This window comes from Dysidea avara, chromosome 5 (genome assembly GCF_963678975.1).
Source record: "Dysidea avara chromosome 5, odDysAvar1.4, whole genome shotgun sequence".
NCBI lineage: Eukaryota > Metazoa > Porifera > Demospongiae > Dictyoceratida > Dysideidae > Dysidea > Dysidea avara.
Window position 1 is genome coordinate 25,182,068 of NC_089276.1, and position 15,943 is coordinate 25,198,010.

At 36.3% G+C, this 15,943-nt stretch overlaps 1 protein-coding gene and 1 non-coding gene across 3 annotated transcripts in view; both read right to left on the reverse strand.

Moving 5' to 3' along the window:
- The window catches only part of LOC136256229 (uncharacterized), an 89,272-nt gene that overhangs the window by 65,613 nt on the left and 7,716 nt on the right, over positions 1 to 15,943 (reverse strand). For both annotated transcript variants that reach the window (XM_066049164.1, XM_066049163.1), the window contains exons 7-10: positions 15,224 to 15,328; positions 14,787 to 14,931; positions 6,015 to 6,115; positions 2,971 to 3,061 (exon numbers count right to left, since the gene is read on the reverse strand). In XM_066049164.1, the coding sequence (XP_065905236.1) occupies positions 2,971 to 3,061; positions 6,015 to 6,115; positions 14,787 to 14,931; positions 15,224 to 15,328 (442 nt within the window). The remainder of the gene's footprint in view (positions 1 to 2,970; positions 3,062 to 6,014; positions 6,116 to 14,786; positions 14,932 to 15,223; positions 15,329 to 15,943) is intronic.
- Trnas-gcu (transfer RNA serine (anticodon GCU)) lies at positions 2,184 to 2,265 on the reverse strand. The gene has a single exon. It is a non-coding gene; the product is annotated as a tRNA-Ser (tRNA).

Genomic DNA, 15,943 nt, shown 5'->3' on the forward strand with positions numbered 1-15,943 from the left:
TGTCCAGTCTTCAACCATACCATTACCTTCACCACCAGCTAGATTGGTAAACAAACTTATCAACTCCATTCGTCTATCCATAGATGACATTTCAAGCTTCTTAATCAGTTTGTGACAAACATAGCCAGCAGCATACCATAACACATTGGCTTTTTCAGTGCTAAGTTTAAAAGTTGGATTTCCAGATTGCCCAACAAAGATAGAAAATTTTGCTTTTATCAACTCTTTAAAACACACCATTGTAATGTGTTTTTTTATTATTTATTATAGCTTTCTGGTCCTACAGCCTGCTCAAAGACATTAGTTACATAAGGTGTGTTGAGTCGCAGGAAGGAGAAAAAATCCATGACTGGACCTAGGTAGCCTCGAACCTGCAGCCATCCGATGAACGTTTACAGGAGTCTACCAGGCAGTCAGGGTGTTTTCTCCTTGTTATTTTCATGTAATTATATCCATAGGAATTCTAGAGAGTGACTCATTATCTCTAAGTACCCCAAGTAGAACCAAACGGACACTAGTTAATTTATTAAAGCTTTATAGCACAAGTGCTGAAGGTCTGTAGGACACCTGGTCCCACAGCCTGTGTTGATAGAATGTTACAGTTGGCTTGATGGATGTTCCCTTAGAGAGGAAGCAATGCCATCGTGTTTTAAAATCAGGTGAGGTTTGCAATATATGAAAGGATCTCCACATGTGTTCTTTTTAGTCTTGAGTGAATTTGATGAATCTTTAAAACAGGCATTTAGACTTTCAAACAAAGCAATGACAAATTCTTCATAAACACTTCTATCATGTCCTTCTTCTATCCAAGCTCTTAACTGCAATGCACTTTCGACTGCCAGTCTAGCATGGCAATTGAAATGAATCGTCCACATCATATATAGCTTCCCTGAAAATTTGTTCAGCTGTTGGGGAAAATGTGAGCTGGCTACAAATTACGGAATTAGCTGACTGCAGTAGCTAGCTCAGCACAACGTTAGATGGCTTACCTCCAGTAAGGGCTTCATGTTTTTCAAACAAGCCATTATATCAGACTCACTCGTCATACATTTGCCATTCAATGAATACAAAAATTGACACTTTGTATCAATTTTTGTATTCAAGTTTCATTAATTTATTAATTTAGAATTAGTATAAAGAACAACAGATGAAAACTAGAGATAAAGAATAATCTAAAATTAAGCCAAATTAAATTTTGCAAATTAAATATAAATTTAATATGTGATATAAGTTTTTGCAGTTAATATTTTGGATAGAAGCGAGATATTGTAAAGTTGGAAGTTATTTGGGAGTCACAGCTATTGTCGCCCACATTATTATAGTGCATTCTAATTAAGCGCCTCAACAATGCAGAGTATCAAAAGCAAAGTACTCCGTTTCATATCCCGGGTAACGAATATATAATCTATGATTGTACTTCCTGGTCGTCTGGCTTGGAGCGATTTTCTCTAGTACTCAAACCGCTGCGATTTTCGGTGATCAAGATATCAGTAAGTGTTTAACTAATCCATTTCTAGTTGTAGAATGAACTAATAGCATTAGTTTGGCTAGTTGTAGCGATTTACGTCACACACGTGATCAATCGTGCTGTCTTAGTGGAGTCATGTTTAAAAAGCTTCGCGATCAGACGATCAGTAAGTGTTTATACAATCTATTTCTAGCTGTAGAACAAACTCGTAGGATTAGTTTGGCTGGTTTTAGTGATTTAGTGTTGTTAACGTAACATTCCTTAAATAAATTCTCCACATAACTGTACTGTATTTGCCCAATTAAGCACATAACTGTACTGTATTTGTCCAATTAGCTTCATAACTGACTCATACAGTACTGTTATGCTGCTGATTAGTACTGTATGGACAATACGATACACGGCATCGCTTTGATCCTTCCATGCAAATATACTAGGACAAAATTTTTCCGTAATTCCATAGTGAGTGAATTGATTGTAGAAGCACTTCAATAATATTCATTTGCAATGCTGTGCAACTATTGAAAGTGAATTGGAATTGCCATACTGCTTTCTAGTAATTGTTAGTTGGGGGCACACTTTTTAAGTTGGTCAATTATAGCCTCTCTTGTTCCATTACCTTTTTTTTTTATTTCTATGATCCCCTACTCAAATATAAAATTTATAATTGCTCCTTACACTTGATAGATAAATCAAAGTTGCCAGAAAAAAAAATCGATGGAGATGGGATTTGAACCCACGCGTGCAGAGCACAATGGATTAGCAATCCATCGCCTTAACCACTCGGCCACTCCACCTTTGTGATATGTGAAGCTACAACTATTGTATTTTACAAATAAACTGCTTGCAAACAAAGGATAAAAGTATGAAACTCAAGATATATGGACACAAGTATACTGCATTAAATGTGAAATCACATATGTGACCAGATATGTGAAAACCCAACACAAATCAAATTAACAATGGGTGAAATAGTTGTGTACTTTTTAAAAAATCTTTTTGAACGCTTTGTTCTTAGTAAAGAAAGAGTCTAACACCTTATTCTCCTACTCAAGAGGAGTTAGAAAATCTGTTTCATTGTAGTAGACACAAGTTATGGGCATTTGATTACATATCACATCAAAACAATAGTATACAATCAATCTTTCTTCACTGTTTCATTTTGCCTTTGTATGTAGTGAAGAAAGGCGATACAAGGACAAGTAATCGATTCTCCTATTCATAGCAAACATGATGGTATAATTTGTAACTCCATATGTCAACATTCTGCTTGTAAGTTACAATCATAGTAAGCATCTGCAATATATTATTCCTATACTTGCTGTACAAATCAATCTATCTGTTGTTGCCATTATGTAGGGATATGAGGCTGAAACTTTTCCAGAAGGCTATGTAGACTATGAATACTTAATACGCAGGAACTCAAATAATGCATGATTGTGTCGGGTTTACGCAGATCCAGTCACCTATAATGTCCCTATATACATTATCTATGCTTCTACCTCGTATCCAATGGTACATGGGTAGGATGCAGCACTGTAATAGCCAGAGTATAAACTGATTCCAAATGTAGTCCATTTGATATGTCTGGAACTATTCAAAAGTGAAAATATCATGTCACATAAAGTACATGGTGAATGTTTACATGAGTACTACACACATATCCCTGCTTGAAATGTTGCATATGTCGCATGCAACTTCCATGCATATTATTTTAAGAAAACATGTATGGAAATTATATGTTAAATGTATGATTCATGAAACATGCATGGTTTTATGCACGTTTACTAAGCATGCATACATACAACATGTATGTTATAACAAATATGCATGTATGTTGGTTGCTCTGGTACATTTTACATGCCTTAAAATGACCAGAAGTAATCTCAGGTAAATACGGTTCCTGATGTATTCTAGTACAGTTCCTCACTACTGTATCTCATTCTGCCAAAATGTACAACCCAAAATGTACAGCACTTTAAGCAATCATAATCATTTAGATTGTGCTGTTAATCAGTCACTTGAGTGTTGGCTCCATGAGCACCACGAGTATCATGATTCAAGACAGGCAACACTTAACGCCAGAGAATAAGAACTTCAAATCTTGGTGGCTTTTTTGAAGTTTTTACTTTGAGCTAAGTTTGAAGTGCTGACATCATGAGCATGCAGTATTTAGAACAAGTCAGTTGAGTCTAGATTGTTTCACATAATATACTAGCTAAGTTGAGCCATCTAGCTGTTCTCAGGCTTTAGTATGGATATTCCATCAAGTTCCAGCAAACCATTAGTGTCAGCTGTTCCTACTAACAGTGATAGTAGTAGTGAAGAAGAGAGATACATTCCATAATTCCAGTAAAAACCTCTGTTGAACATTCAAATAAACAATCAAAGTATTGTACTACAAGTCAAGTGTTAGCAGCAATAGGAAGTATCAGAAAAGAGACTTTATTTGGCTTAAGTATGATGTTGCTTGTGAAGGTGCATCCTGTAAACTGTGCAAGGCATATGGAAAACATCCCTTGAACGAACAGGTGGTGTTTGAGCCCTTCACTAACTGGAAGAAGACTGTTGAGAAGATGAAAGCTCATGCAAGCAGTAGTGTTCACATCAAGCAGCTTTAGCACACCTGGGAACACAACACACAGGAACAATTTTTCAACAGCTTCAAAATGTACAGATCAAGAGTGAATGTTCAACAGGAAAGCCATAAAACCCTTCTTTAGTTGTGCTCATTTTCTTGCTCACCAGCACATTCTTCATACAACAAATTTTGGTAAGTCAGTTGAATTGGTAGTTTCTTGTAGTGGTGAAGATTAGTTCCTGGACAAAACAGCAAGAAATGCTTTGCATGTAGCTGTCATTGAAACCCATTTTCCAGAGTCCCTACTAAACACGTCTTCGCCAAGCTTCTTATTTCAGCATCATAGTTGATGAGTGCACAGACATGCAACCATTGAAGAGATGTCAGTGTTCTGTCAATGGGAGGAAGATGGAGTACCAGAGGAGCATTTTTTGGAAGTAGTCCATCTCAAAAAAGCTGATGCAGAGAAAATTTATGCTGCTCTTGTGGAATGTCTGAAGGAGAAGGAACTTGAAATTAGCAGAATTATTGGAATGGGTTTTGACAGGGCAAGTATATTTTCTGGAAAGAAAACTGGAGTCCAGACAAGGATCAAGAAGACAGCACCACATGCTTTATTTGTACATTGTCATCATCACTTATAGCAATTGGCATGTACGTGTCCAGGCTGCTAATTCCAATCAAGCATGTATATGTAACCCTCACAGCTCTCTGGAAATTCTTCCACTACCCTCCAAAGCAAGCAGAATCTCTTAAATGGTCCAACAAGTACTTGATCTACCTGAACTGAAGATTGCCAAACCAATAGATCCTCGCCGGCTGACACATGAGAGGTGTGTGAAGGCTGTCAAAGAGTTATGGAGCAATTTGATAATATTCATGAGAATAACGATGAGCCAGAGGCACTTGGTCTTAGCAAAGCTCTTACCGAGAGGCACATAGCTGCAGTTGTTTACATGCTTGATTACGTTCTTCCTCAATTTGCTAAATTAAGTGGGACACTGCAGACTGAGCGATTAGAATCAATGATATCCAGTCTAGTCAATGCCACTCTCCACACACTAGATGATTCCATTTTGCCATCAGCTATCTGGGTGCTTGAGCTATTAGATGATTGTAAGCAACTTGAGGAAACAGCAGGGATCATTGTTTCTCTAGCAGAGAACCTTTCAAGAGCAAGCAATAAAGCCATTTAGGAGAACATTTCTTCATGGTATTCTTCTTCAAGCGATGTCATATCAACAATGAACATTTTTGATCAAAGGAAAGCTCCAAAGGCATTCACCTGACCTACCTACGTACATATGGTGAAGCTATTGGTACACTTTTAGTACACTACGGATCAGAAAAACTACCCAAGACCCTGCATAGAAATTCAACAAACAGGGAAGCTGTCATAACATCCGATATAATCACAGAGTGGAAAACATACCCGAAAATGATATGAAGGCACAGTTAAAGCAACTTTCTTCTTATGACATGATAAAAACTCTCACTCCTAACTACAGGTGTAATCTGTCTGTCTCTAATATAGCTATAGAGTCCCCAGCTAAACTAACAGATAGTGACTTAGAAGGTATTGTTGATGTATGGAAAGGAAAGAGTAGCAGTTGATACATATACGTAGCATGTAGTAGTACATGCTACGTATATGATATAATTATACATATATCACTGTATGCAGCATACGCATATTTATATATAAATTTTATACAATTAGTCTTCATTAATGCTCAATTTTGCATGCATGCAACATGCAGTGATTTAATTACTTCATGCAACAGTCAAAGTGCATGCATGTTGCACGTTTCACACATATAACATGATCCCAATCCCATGTATGTTACATGCAGTACTACATCAACATTGAAACACTAATGTACTATGCATAACCCATTATGCAAGTGAGTGTCGTGTTTTTCTTTTGCAAATAACATGTGTAAAATTCAAGTAGGAATACCATACCTGGTAAGATCAATGCTAGCAAGTCATCAAAAATCCTTTCTTTTTGCCACATCTCTTGTATGCACTTTTCCTTGTCTTTAAAAGACATAATTGCAGTGGACCTATTGGAATCCACAACACACAAAAAGTAACAATCTGCATGTTGTATACGGGTCATTCCATACCAAATCAACAAAAAAAATCCAGACCCCTTTCGATTTTCATGAAATTTGGCACAAACATGGACCCTATCAAGAAACTTTCTCACACCAAAATTTAGCTCATTTCATTGGTCTCCCTTTAAGTTATGACCACTCAAAGTTTCTGCTGAAAATTTTGTTTTGCTTACACATCTTCAATAAAATGACCATAACTTTGCGTGTGATTGATGTAGAAATTTCTAGTTTAGATTTGTGAAATCTTTATTAAATTCTCTTTCAGGTGATATATAATATTTTATAATTGCTCAAAGGAAAAAGTCAAACCACAAAAATGTAGCTTTTTCCTTTGATCTTCATTTTCAAAAATATATATTCTTTAATTACATTTATTTTTGGTTTACATGTTGCTCTAATACCCATCATTCACCACTGTGAGTTTAAAGTTGGGACCTATAGTAGATCATGAGTTATAAGTGTTAATGTGTAGCCTTGTAATCACTGCTGTTTGTATGGTATTTTTACAGTGTAATTTCTAATACCAATTGCAAGTAGCCTTATATTGTAATTGGTATGTTAAATATCATTTATGTATTAAAATAGTATTGACAAGGGCTCACTACAGTGAAACCATATTAACAGAGCCACTTTTAAAGCTAAGAAAGTTGGAGCAATAATAAGGCTGCCTAATAAAGGAATCACTTATTATGTTTTTGCTGTAAGTTCAGTGTCCTATAAAATAGAGGTGGCCACTATAACAAGGTGGTCTTATTATAGGAGTAGTTATATTTATAAGGGATTTACTGTACAACTAATGATATTCCAATCTATTCTTTCAATTTTACTTACTGTATCATAGTAATATTCAGCCACAGATTATGATGATAGTTTCCAATCTTATATGTGTGTATAATGGATGTAAACGACAGTTATTCATACATATGTACATGTAAAGTGGAATTGAAATGCCATGTCTTAGTGATATCCAAAGCTTCTTGGTATTAATACCTAGATAGCTGCTTCATAAAGTTGCACTAGAGTAGAAATATCCTATTTTAAGTTGGCTCTTATAAAAAGGTGGCCTTTAAAGTAGCCGCTAAGGTATGTTACACTGTATATCATTTTTGAATCATATTTTGAAAGAGCAAGCCTACTACTGACCACTTAAAGGCCAACTTTATTATATGTTTGTACCTATAAACAATGTCTTTGCTGGAAAAATGTACACTTTTAAAACCACTTACTCGTCAGAAATTTGATGGAATAGAGTGGAAAGTTACCACCTGTATAGAAAGGCCACCACTCCATAAGGGCCAATTTTAAATTGTTGCTATACACTTATGCAAATGTATTAAGCAGCTACCTGCACATTAAGGCCCAGAAATTTTGGCCCTAAGGTACCTGACTTTAACTCCATACATCAACTGTATCATGATAAAAATAGCAATGTATATAGCTCTTCTATAATTAGAATCATAGAAATGTTCCATAGAAATTACATTGTAGAAAGGTTCACTACAGCAATTGCACACTGATTATATCTATAGCTTTAAGCGAAATACATTAACAATCAATTAAAGAAAGGGTCAAGGCAATTAACTTCAAAGTTAAATCAGAGCATTATGGTAAAACTTGAGACTGAAAGTGGTACATATTGCATGACAGTCTCTACAATCATTCACATGTAACTTTGATATGCAATGAAATCTGATGCATTGATATTAGTACACAATTGAATTTTTTGAAGGTATAAGTTGAAAAGACTGCTAATACTGCATCAGTCATTCATTACCACTTTTTAGAAAATCTCTAGTAGATTACAATATTAAAACATTCATGCCTGTGTTAAGAACAAAGAATGCAGCTACATAACATCATGTTTTATTTGTAAGTGTTTCAAATTACAGTGGAACTTGTCTTAGTGGCCACCTGTAACAAAAGGCCACCTTTCTATTAAGGGCCAACATTAAATTATTCTAGTAAGACATTTATACACATCAAACAATATAAATAGCCACCTGAATATTAAGGCCAAAAAAATTGGCCCTGACTGGCTTAGACAGTTTTCACTATAGCTACATTTGTGTATCAAAATACGTACTTGCATATCAACAATCAGCATAAAATGCTAACAGTAGCAGTAGCAGTTACTGTAGCTAGTGAAAATGTCATCAAGTTCAATATTTCACTACTGTATAATAGACTTGGTGTCATAATCAGAAACAATATATACAAGCTTGATCAGGGGTAAATTACTTGAATATATGTATTTAAGTATAAGCTTTTACTGGGTTTTCTTACAAAACATAAACAAATTAACATTACTTACAAAACAACAATGTATTAATGATTGTGACATAGTATTATATAAAGTTACTTGCAATTGGTATTGCATCTTTGCATACTTGAACCATACAAACAGCTGTGATTACAAGGCTACACATTAACACTTATAACTCATGATCTACTATTGGTCCCAACTTTAAACTCACAGTGATGAATGATGGGTATTAGAGCAACATTTAAACCAAAAATAAAAGAATACATATTTTTGAAAATGAAGATCCAAGGAAAAAGCTACATTTTTGTGGTTTGACCTTTTCCTTTGAGCAATTATAAACTATTAAATATCACCTGAAAGGGAATTTAATAAGGATTTCAAAAATCTAATCCAGAAGGTTCTACGTGAATCACAAGCAAAGTTATGGCCATTTTATTGAAGACATGTAAGCTTCATAAAATTTTCAGCAGAAACTTTGAGCGGTCATAACTTAAAGGGAGACCAATAAAATGAGCCAAATTTTGGTGTAAGAAAGTTTCTTGAAAGGGTCCATGTTTGTGCCAAATTTCACGAAAATCGAAAGGGGTCCGGATTTTTTTTTGTTGATTTGGTATGGAATGACCCATACTGTCAATGACATTGTCAATGTCTGCAGTTCAAAATACATTTCTGTTTATAATGTAACACTATCAAGACACACGGTAGTGTGTCGTGCGGCCCAAGAAGCCGGCGCGTAACACCCGTGAGTATATTGACAGGAAGAAAGAAAACGCAATTTTCGCACCTCCGTAGCTCTGTGCTTCCTTGATGAAACAAGACGATTTTTGCTGTGGACATGCCCCCCAACTGCAGCACTCTACATTCCAAATTTGAGCGAAATCGCTTCGCGCGTTCCCGAGATATGCGACTTCAAAAATTGGCTGAGTTTCTTCGTTTTTTTTTTCTTCTTATTTTTCTTTTTCTTGTCGCACACTTACAAAATCTGCTATAAAACTCGAACGCGTTATCCGATTGCCTTGAAATTTGGCACACAGAAGGGGGGTATAAAGGCGCATCTCGGTACCAACTTTGGCTGGAATACCATAAACAGACAAAGAGCTATGAGCGATTATGCACAAAAAATAACACCAATATGTTGTCACGCCTACAGGGTAAACCGCGTATGGGAAGAAGCTGAAAATCGGTGGGTGAATAGGTTAACTATTGAACCTCAAACCTTTTGTGGTTTGAAAGAAATCGAGCTAAAAACCAGGAAGATACAGCGAAAAAATCAACAGTGTGTAACAATTACGCAATCGAGATTAGCTAATTTTTAATATTTTTATTTTATTATTATTATTATTATTATGCTTGCCACGCCTACCAGGTAAACCGCTTGGGGTAATGCTTTCAAAATCGCTGTACAGATGGAGTTATCATCTTAGAAAGGCTCTTCAATGGTGTAGAAGAATCAGACTTAAAGCCACGGAGTTATAACACGAAATCCAACTTGGTGTAGCAAGTGCGAGATCGAGATACTCTAATAGAGCAGTCATCCTAATAGAGCAGTCACCCTGAACAGAATTCAAGAGATCAGTTAGAAATAAGTAACCTGTATAGAGATCAGCTACAAACAAATCACCCTGTAGAGAGTTCAGCTACAAACAATTCACCCTGTTAAAACATCAGTTAGAAGAAGATTTCTTGTAGAGAGCTCAGATACAAACAAATCACCCTGTTGAAAGATCAGCTAGAAGATGTCACCTTGTAGATACTTCAGTTACAAAGAAACCACCATGTAGAGAATTCAGCTACAAACTAGTGACCCTGTAGATACATCAGCTAGAAGAAGTTACCTTGTAGAGAGTTCAGCTACAAAGAAACCATTCTGTAAAGAGCTCAGCTGCAAACAAATCACCTATACAGAATTCAGCTACAAACAAATCACCCTGTAGAGAGATCAGCTAGAAGAAGTTACCTTGTAGATAGTTCAGCTACAAACAATTCACCCTGTACAGAGCTCAGTTAAAAGAGGTTTCCTTGTAAAAAGTTCAGCTACAAACAAATCACCCTGTAGAGAGATAAGTAAGAAGAAGTTACCTTGTAGATCGTTCTGCTACAAACAATTCACCCTGTAAAGAGATCAGCTAGAAGAAGTTACCTTGTAGAGAGTTCAGCTACAAAGAAACCATCATGTAGAGAATTCAGCCGCAAACAAATCATGTATAGAGAGTTCAGCTACAAACAAATCTCCCTGTAGAGAGATCAGCTAGAAGAAGTTTCCTTGTAGAGAGTTCTGCTACAAACAAATCACCCTGTAGAAAGATCAGCTAGAAGAAATCACCTCGTAGAGAGTTCAGCTTCAAAGAAACAATCATGTGAGAGTTCAGGTACAAACAAATTGTCCTGTAGAGAGATCAGCTAGAAGAAGTTACCTTGTAGAGAGTTCAGCTACAAAGATCTATCGTGTAGAGAGTTTAACTACAAACAAATCACCCTGTAGAAAGATCAGCTATAGAAGAAATCACCTTGTAGAGAGTTCAGCTACAAAGAAACCATCATGTAGAGAGTTCAGCTACAAACAAATCGGCCTGTAGAGAGATCAGCTAGAAGAAATTACCTTGTAGAGAGTTCAGCTACAAAGAAACAATCATGTAGAGAGTTCAGCTGCAAACAAATCACCTGTAGAGAGTTCAGCTAGAAACAAGTCACCCTGTAGAGAGATCAGCTAGAAACAAGTCACCTTGTAGAGAGTTCAGCTAGAAGAAGTAACATTGTAGAGCTACAAAGAAGCTACCATGTAGAGTTCAGCTGCAAACAAATCACCCTGTAGAGAACTCAGCTACAAACAAATCGCCCTGTAGAAAGATTAGCTAGAAGAAGTTACCTTATAGGGAGTTCAGCTATGAACAGATCACCCTGTAGAGAGTTCAGCTACAAACAAATCACCCTGTAGAGAGTTAAGTTACAAAGAAACCACCATGTAGAGAGTTCAGCTGCAAAAAAAATCAATCACTCTGTAGAGAGTTCAGATCACTCTGTAGAGAGTTCAGCTAGAAGAAGTCACCTTGTAGAGAGTTAAGCTGCAAATAAATCACCCTGTAGAGAATTCAGCTACAAACAAATCACCCTGTAGAAAGATCAGCTAGAAGAAGTTACCTTGTAGAGAGTTCAGCTACAAAGAAACCACCATGTAGAGAGTTCAGCTGCAAACAAATCACCTGTAGAGAGTTCAGCTAGAAACAAGTCACCCTGTAGAGAGATCAGCTAAAAACAAGTCACCCTGTAGAGAGTTCAGTTAGAAGAAGTCACATTGTAGAGAGTTCAGCTACAAAGAAACTACCACGTAGAGAATCCAGCTGCAAACAAATCATCCTGTAGAGAGTTCAGCTAGAAGAAGTCACCTTTTAGAGAGTTCAGCTACAAAGCAACCACCATGTAGAGAGTTCAGCTGCAAACAAATCACCTGTAGAGAGTTCAGCTAGAAACAAGTCACCCTGTAGAGAGTTCAGCTAGAAGAAGTCACATTGTAGAGAGTTCAGCTACAATGAAACTCCCATGTAGAGAGTTCAGCTGCAAACAAATCACCCTGTAGAGAACTCAGCTACAAACAAATATGCAGTGAAAAAGATCAGCTAGAAGAAGTTACCTTGTAGAGAGTTCAGCTACAACGAAACCACCATGTAGAGAGTTCAGCTACAAACAAATAACCTTCAGCTAGAAACAAGTCACCCTGTAGAGAGATCAGCTAGAAACAAGTCACCTTGTAGAGAGTTCAGCTAGAAGAAGTCACATTGTAGAGTTCAGCTACAAAGAAACCACCATTTAGAGAGTTCAGCTGCAAACAAATCACCCAGTAGAAAGTTCAGCTATGAACAGATCACCCTGTTGAGAGTTCAGTTAGAAACAAGGAATCCTGTAGAGAGATCACCTAGAAGTATCGCCTTGTAGAGTTCAGCTACAAACAAATCACCTGTAGAGAGTTCAGCTACAAACAAATCACCCTGTAGAGAGATCAGCTAGAAGAAGTTACCTTGTAGGGATTTCAGCTACAAACAAATCACTCTGTAGAGAGTTCAGCTACAAAGAAACTATTCTGTAAAGAGCTCAGCTGCAAACAAATCACTTGTACAGAATTCAGCTACAAACAAATCGCCCTGTAGAGAGATCAGCTAGAAGAAATACCTTGTAGATAGTTCAGCTACAAACAAATCACCCTGTAGAAAGATCAGTTAGAAGAAGTTACCTTGGAGAAAGTTCAGCTACAAAGAAACCATTTTGTAAAGAGCTCAGCTGCAAACAAATCACCTGTACAGAATTCAACTACGAACAAATCACCCTGTAGAGATCAGCTATAAGAAGTTACCTTGTAGATAGTTCAGCTACAAACAAATCTCCCTGTAGAGAGATCAGCTAGAAGAAATTACCTTGTAGAGAGTTCAGCTACAAAGAAACCACCATGTAGAGAGTTCAGCTGCAAAGAAATCACCCTGTAGAAAATTCTGCCAGAAACAAATTGCCCTTTAGAAAGATCAGTTAGAAGAAGTTACCTTTTAGAGAGTTCAGCTACAAAGAAACCATTCTGTAAAGAGCTCAGCTGCAAACAAATCACCTATACAAAATTCAGCTACAAACACATCACCCTGTAGAGAGATCAGCTAGAAGAAGTTACCTTGTAGATCGTTCAGCTACAAACAATTCACCCTGTAGAGAGAGCAATTAGAAGAAGTCACCTTGTAGAGTGTTCAGTTACAAAGAAACCACCATGGAGATTTCTGTAATCAATATATGTGACCGGATTTGCGAAAAGGGGTCTTCCACACACATCCAATTCCGTAAATGTTGGAGACCATAACTCAGTGTTCAAGTAACATATTAACCTGAACATTTCACCATGTATTCAGCTATAGTGGTGCTCACCACTGCCCAAATATCAAGGCAATAGCTCTTTCCAATCTGAAGTTATCAATTGTCAAAGTTGGCAAATTGGACCCCTTTTCGCAAATCCGGTCACATATGTATTATACAGTATATATAATTTGTACATTTACTGATAAAATATTTAAAGTACATCTACTTCATCTTTTCTTCTTCCTGTAGTAAAGAAAAAAGCATAGGTTAAAAAAGTCCCAAAGCTGGCCATAGGCCGGCTTTGGGGTATACAAATACAAAAAGAAATGAAATCTAATCCAAAACAGCCAAGCTGTAAAAAAAGTGTGTGGCCCTTGAAAAGGCTATGGTGAAAAAAGATGTGAAATCCAAGGTGGCGGCCAAGAAATGGCTGTGATGGTAGGTTAATGGTAAAAATTTTAATAATGACAATTCAGGTAAATTTTGTGAAGCGGCACAAAAATTCACCTGAATTGTTGTTATTAAAATTTTTACCATTAACCTACCATCACAGCCATTTCTTGGCCGCCACCTTGGATTTCACATCTTTTTTCACCATAGCCTTTTCAAGGGCCACACACTTTTTTTACAGCTTGGCTGTTTTGGATTAGATAATATTTAAACTAACATTTCTATTCAAAGTCCAGATTAACAAACTCTCTGAATTAAGGACATAATACACAAAATTTTTTAGCCCTGACAGGTCTTACTCTATACATTTTTACCTATAAAACAGGAAAACCTCTAAGCAAATATAAAACTCTGGGTTCTGGTGTTCATAATACAGATGTTCCACAGTATACCTAACTACCATTAGATTTAAGCAAACAGACACAAACACGGATTCCTTTGATAACACTCTGTTGCATGTGTACATAGAGTAGTGCAAGGTATGGATGAATCATCGCAAATTGTGTAATCAAAAAGATACACACCACCAGTGGTAGAGGAAGTTGATGTGAGGAGGCATAGTATAGAATCTCTGGGGGTAGGGTGTAGCCATTAATTTTTAGCTTTCACAATGTCTCAAAGTTCACCAAAATTAATTTATATGTACAATTTGAAGCATTTTGACTACAACAATACCAACTTTTTTATTCAAAGTATTTAAAACAGGCTATTTGCAGGCAATATATAAAAATCAAAGACTACAGGAATAATGAACATTTATAAGCACTATAAAACAGCCTGGTACAGTGGTAAGACACCATCTCTCAAAGTAAGAGGTCAGTCGTTTGATTCTCACTATACAGTAGGTAAAAAAATTTCCTTCTCTTTACTACTTTTAGGAACACGTTAATAGCACTTTTGATTACTCTACTAGGATATTAGAGCACTCTATTAGAGTATATCAATCTTTAATTTTTATGGTTTTCAGTCCCACTCCAAGAAGGATACTTTTGGTAAGACATCATTCTAAGGAAGAATTAAGCTAAGCCATCCCCCCTTTTTGCCACCAATGCACACTACACTAGTGCAACTTACATGTTCCAGTCAGGACTGATAGGAAATGGGTCCATTTTATGAAGACTATGAAGTGCACCAATTGTGGGTGTTATCCATGTACCACCCTCCACACAAGGTGACTCTAATAAATTCACACCAGAATCACCATCTGTTCCACTAGGTGCTAAATTGATGTAAAATAAAGTTATTCTCATCTATGTAATTTTTAACCCTTTCTAAACTGTACAACAAAATGTATTATACCATGACAAAATTTCATATTGCCTAAAATGAGATCATTAACTTTTCGAAATCACACATCAGTATAGTTTCAATATAAACAGTTTAAACAATTCAAGTCAATATAACTTGGCAAGCATGCATACAAGACAGTTATAGACAGTTTACAGTAAAAGCCATGTAATCAGTAAAATCTTGTTAATGTTATCTTAATATTGCAACATTAAAACACTTACACTCATCATTCAAGTCCACAAATGTAGTATAGTCAAGTAATGGAGCAGGAGACAGTGATGATAATACCATTTGTTCTTCATTGTTAGCCATCAAGCCAGATAGGTCTACAGTGTAAACAACAAGTAAACTCAACATGATTATACCAAAGATGAATATCTGACCAGGTCCACAAACGAGGGGTATAACTCATGAAATGTTTTGTTTCTTGTTTGTTTTAGTTGTCACTCACATGAATAAAACGTCTTGTGCTAAAGATCAACCGAAACGTTGGAAACACAGGCGTATAGAGAGAGCCATACAAAACTTCTGCAACAATAACTAAGCTGTTGTTCTGGCGTAGTATCCTAAGTAACTGATATTCATCATGGAGAGAATAGGGATGAAGTTGGGTTTTACTTTAAATATTCTTCTAATGTGGCACTAGAGTAGAAAGCCTTAGTTTTTTCTTTCTATAAACCTTTTTTAAAGAGAATTAATTATTATAAACCTAAAATTAAAGATTAAATTAGTCTAACCAGATACACCAAAGGTGGAGCTCTGCCAAAACAACCAGATGATGACCAAGCACCACAAATGCAGACAATGGAAGATCGCAACAAAGAGAAAGAGAGATAGCAGCCAGATTGTAATTTTGTATCCATTTGCCGTTCGGCATTTTTTATTCTGTAATTAATAGTAGAGGCAAGACTCGAACTTGCACCTTTAGACAATGACTCTAA